The sequence below is a fragment of the Apis dorsata genome, unplaced genomic scaffold (assembly GCF_000469605.1).
Source record: "Apis dorsata unplaced genomic scaffold, Apis dorsata 1.3 scaffold_407, whole genome shotgun sequence".
Lineage (NCBI taxonomy): Eukaryota > Metazoa > Arthropoda > Insecta > Hymenoptera > Apidae > Apis > Apis dorsata.
The window spans coordinates 176,659-181,357 of record NW_006263665.1 but is presented as its reverse complement, the minus strand read 5'-3'; the positions used below and the strand labels follow the sequence as shown (position 1 = coordinate 181,357).

The 4,699-nt window shown below is 25.1% G+C and overlaps 2 protein-coding genes across 2 annotated transcripts in view; one reads left to right on the top strand and one right to left on the bottom strand.

Annotated features, from left to right (window-relative positions):
* The first annotated feature begins 367 nt into the window (after nt 1–367).
* Nucleotides 368–1,424, top strand: LOC102671370 (prefoldin subunit 1). Its single transcript, XM_006619353.1, has 2 exons — nt 368–564; nt 876–1,424. Exon 2 carries the CDS (start codon nt 880–882, stop codon nt 1,258–1,260), a length of 381 nt encoding a protein of 126 aa, XP_006619416.1. The 5' UTR covers nt 368–564; nt 876–879; the 3' UTR covers nt 1,261–1,424.
* Nucleotides 1,425–1,816: 392 nt separating this feature from the next.
* LOC102676522 (chromodomain-helicase-DNA-binding protein Mi-2 homolog) overlaps nt 1,817–4,699 on the bottom strand; it is an 11,673-nt gene continuing 8,790 nt past the window's right edge. The window contains exons 20-25 of the mRNA XM_031512246.1: nt 4,646–4,698; nt 4,204–4,485; nt 3,857–4,104; nt 3,497–3,782; nt 3,118–3,427; nt 1,817–3,040 (exon numbers count right to left, since the gene is read on the bottom strand). Of these exons, the coding sequence (XP_031368106.1) occupies nt 3,036–3,040; nt 3,118–3,427; nt 3,497–3,782; nt 3,857–4,104; nt 4,204–4,485; nt 4,646–4,698 (1,184 nt within the window). The 3' untranslated portion in view covers nt 1,817–3,035. The remainder of the gene's footprint in view (nt 3,041–3,117; nt 3,428–3,496; nt 3,783–3,856; nt 4,105–4,203; nt 4,486–4,645; nt 4,699) is intronic.

Genomic DNA, 4,699 nt, shown 5'->3' with positions numbered 1-4,699 from the left:
ATATTTTATATATTTATAAATTTTTTTTATATATCGGGAGTATATATATTTTATATATAGTTCTTTTATATATCATAAAGGTTTTATATATTTTTATATTTTATTAGATAGAATTTAATATAATAATATCAAAACTTTTTTGTGAAAATTTCAAAAATTAAAATTTTTATTATCTATTATGTATATAAAAAAAAAACATAATTTTTACAAATCAGTACATATTTGCAATAATTAATTAAAGAAGAATTAAATTTAAATAAAGAATCCATAAAAAAAACATTGATGATCGATAAAAAACATCGATGTTTTCAAAATATCGATAGATCATTGTTATCTCATATAACACACAAAAATATATTACATGCAAGTCTATTTTATACATAGTCTGTGCTGGCATCGTACTACATAATTCAAGATATTCTATGAAATTTATTTTTTAATTTCTTTATTGAAATATATAATATAGATTATAATAAAATCCAAAATAAATTCAGTAATAATATATATACATTTCATTAAGTAATAAATAACTTTATTTTTCTTTATTAAAAAATTGAATAAAAGGTAAATAATAACTTATATATAAAATAAAAAAATTTTTTTCTATATATTTATTTTTATAAGAAAATAATTAAGAATCATATAAATAGATGTTAATCATTGTATAATTTTTTTCCTGTTAACTTAACAAGTTAAAATTAATGAGATATTTTGTGTTATCTTGTGTTTTAAATTGTTTCATTATAATAAAAATGTCAAAATGTAGAATTAATTATATTTAATTGAATTTTTATTATATTTGATAATAAATTAAAATTTTAAATAATTGTATGAAACGAAAAATTTTAGTTTTTTAACCTATAAAATTGTTATAGTAAAATGGCAAGAGAACCGGATGAAGAGCTAAGAAAAGCATTCTCGCAATTACACGAGAAAATGATTGATACCACGCAAAAATTGAAGTTAGCAGATTTACAAATTGAAAAATTAAAACGATCAAAACAATTCGCTGAACTAACAATGAAGGAAATAACCTCATATCCAGAAAACACTAAAGCATATGAATCAGTTGGCAGAATGTTTCTTTTAGACAATATGGATAGTATAAAAATTGGTCTCGAGAAACGAATGAAAAATGCTGATGAAAAAGTGAAAAATTTAGAAAATAATAAAACGTACTTGCAACAAAACTTAAAAGAATGTGAAAACAACATAAGAGAAATGATACAACAGAGACAAAATAAAGATACCTCTGGTTAAATTTTGTATCTTTCTATTATCGTTGCTGCCGTATTATTTACGTTAAAAATGTTGTATTTTTTTTCATCATCTTATTCACTATATTATTATATTATTATTTATACATAAAATAATGTTAATTTACAACGCATTATAATAAAATAATCACAATTTCAAATTTACAATAATTGTAATTGTTTCATAGTATTTATATTCTATTCTATAATATTTTTTATTTATTATATATTATATATAATCAATAAAGTCTTTTATTATAAATTGTAATTGTTTGCGAAATTTAAAACCTATTAAAAACATTGAGTACAAATCTTGTTTCTAATTATTAATTTATTCCAGCAGAAATAATACATACAACAAACGATTTTCAATGATTTGTCAATTCATTTTTTATTCATTCATTCCCTTACTCTTTACACACTCATTCAAAATTTTTTAACTATATCCTAAATTATTCTTAGAAACTTATATGCCAACATAAGGATTTGGCAGATCGATTAGTTAAATTGAAATGCTCTAACACGTCTCGAACCTGGGGTAGAAAAAATGGAACAATATATTTACTTAAGATTTTTTAATGTTTCTGTGTTTTATAATTATATTTATAATCGTCCCTCTTCTCTTTTCTCTAATATAATGTATGGGATGTGAGACGTGCCTTTCGACCTTACTTGTTACGAGAGTGCTATAATATATGTGTATGCGTATAATATATAATGCATCAAAATGTAATTGGACAAGTATATACAAAGTATATTTATTAAATGATCACGATATTATCAAATTTCTCCCTAGGTCATTTTTTTAGTCATTGGTGACTTTTTTCAATAAAATAATCGATCTCTAAAGATTCGAATTACGTATCAGAATCATATCACCATGTGCATTATAATATTTAAGTATCAAACAGACTTTGTGCTTCTGTTTTTTTCGACGTAGTACTTACACAATATTTATTTTAAACTGAAAATTTGACAATTAAAGTGCGCATATATGAAGAATCTGAAAGATGGGAATCCATGCATTACAATAGCATGTAAAATTGTATACGAAATGAACTTTCCCGAATATAATATGAATGTGAATGTCAGTCTTAACTAAAATGATTGCCATTGTTCATCGTTTATGGTATATCAATGATATTTAATATATATGCAATCTGAACTAAAATCCCTGAATTCACAAATACACATATCGAAGGACACGCTTTTGACTAATTAAGTCTTTTTGGCATCCGTCAGTAAAATATTGCAAAAAAAAATTGCGAATAAATTATACTGAACGATAAACCGCATGAATCAATTAGCGCATCTTAAATTTAAACTGCGCATCTCTGTAATCTGTACTCGTTTCTTAAATAAGTTGTTATTTTTGTTTGCATTAAGTAAAATGTACTTATCGTTACAATATAATACACACGCCGGTCAATGAAGAAATATAAATCACTCTTAATTAGCTTAAGAAAATAATTTATGCCACTTTCTACAAGGACCGTATATGTATAAATACAAAAACATGATAATCTTGATGCTAAACGCCGAATGTACACATAATAAATACAGAAATAATGTAATTTAGATGTAACATATTACATATGTGTCTGCATATCTATGTCTGTTTTGTTACTTCTTTATCTTAACGCCTCTTTTAATAAAATTCAGCTAAAAATCGTAATTTACGAAAAAATAATGCAGCGCACACAATCTTGTTAAAACATAGTGTTAACATGCGCCATTATGAATTTTCAATTGAGCCACTGTTTATCAATCATTTACTATTCAAGCTGCAATATAAATTATTTTTATAATAATCATTATAAAGATTGAAGTTCTATATTAAAAATTTAAACTTATTGCATACCTGTGAATCCCTGTGGTGGTTGACCTGGTACTGAGTATTGTGGTCTAAAATTTCCGAAATTAGCTGCACCAGCAAATGTAGCTGGTAATTGTCCACCAGAAAAACCTGCTGGAAACTGTTGCGCTAACAATGCTGCTTGACCCGATTGAGAATTATTTCCGCCTGGTGCAGTAGCTGCTAATCGACTCAATATAGATCTCTCTGACATTTGAAGTCTTTGCGCAACAGGTGGAATACGAGCTAAAGTAGCTGGTAAACGGCTTACGTCAGATTTCATATCAGATAATAATTCTTCTAATTGATTTAGTACCTATAGTAAAGTAATATAAAAATGAATTATAAATAAATAAAATAAAAAAATATTCAATAAAGATATTACTTTATGCAAGACAGCATTCGCTGGTTTATTCCCTGCAAGGCTTTCTTTACTGAGATGTTGATGTGATTCTGCAAGGCACTCAACTTCAGCAAATCTTGCATTTAAGCTCATTGCAGGATGATTAGGATCTTGTGTTAAGTTCAGATACGCAGCTCTTCTTAATTGTTCCTCTATTACTAATGCTTGTTCTAACAATTTAAAGCGTCTAGCTAAAAATTTATTCTTTATTTCTAAGAAGTTACCCTTGCCCACATCCATTTTAAATGGTTCATTAATTATTGCGAACCTGCAAAATAATATTAAAATAGTATATATTTATATTAAGCATAAATTTTCCTATTATAAATTTTTACATTTTACCTGATATCGTTTTGAATGTCTTGCCAACGACCATAGCCATGTGTAACAATACCAGCTAATAACCAATAGTCGTGTCTTCGATGCCAGATTTCATATTCACGACCAGGAACCGCAGCTTTTTCTTCATTTAACCATAATGTATGTAATTCTGTGAAACCTCCATCAGCTATATTGAACATGAATTTACGTTTAGGTTTTATCGTTTCTGAATCACAATCTTTTATATCTTTTTCTTTATTATCTTTCTCCTATAATGTAAAATCGAAAATCTTGTTAATCTTGTAAAATCTTATTAATTTCTCTAAATAAATTTCTCTAAATAAATTGCATTAGCGTAATAGTAATACCTCTCGTTTTTCAGTTTCTTCTTCATCATCTTTAACGATAACTACATCTTCTTCAGAATCTTGCTTTGTTTTATTTTCAATATTTTCAACTTTTTCGTCATGTTTTGTTAATGACTTTTCTTCTTTAATATCCAATTTATCCTTTTCTTTATCCATTGTTTCTGATTCTGTATCTTTTTCCTCTTTTTTCACATCATCTTTATCTTTATCTTTCTCTATATTATTTTCTTCTTCTTCTTTAGAATCCTTCGATTCTTCTTTCACATCTTTCGTTTCCGTAATCTACAAAATTTTTTTTATTGCAAGTTTAATTGAAATTTAATTTTATAATTAATTTTTTAATTTTTTATAATATAATTATATATAATATATAATTATTATAATTTTATATATAATTATTTATATATATATATTATAATATATAATTATATAATATAATTACTTCTTTATCCTTTTGTTCTTCTTTGCATTCTTTTACTTCAGAACTATCAGAATT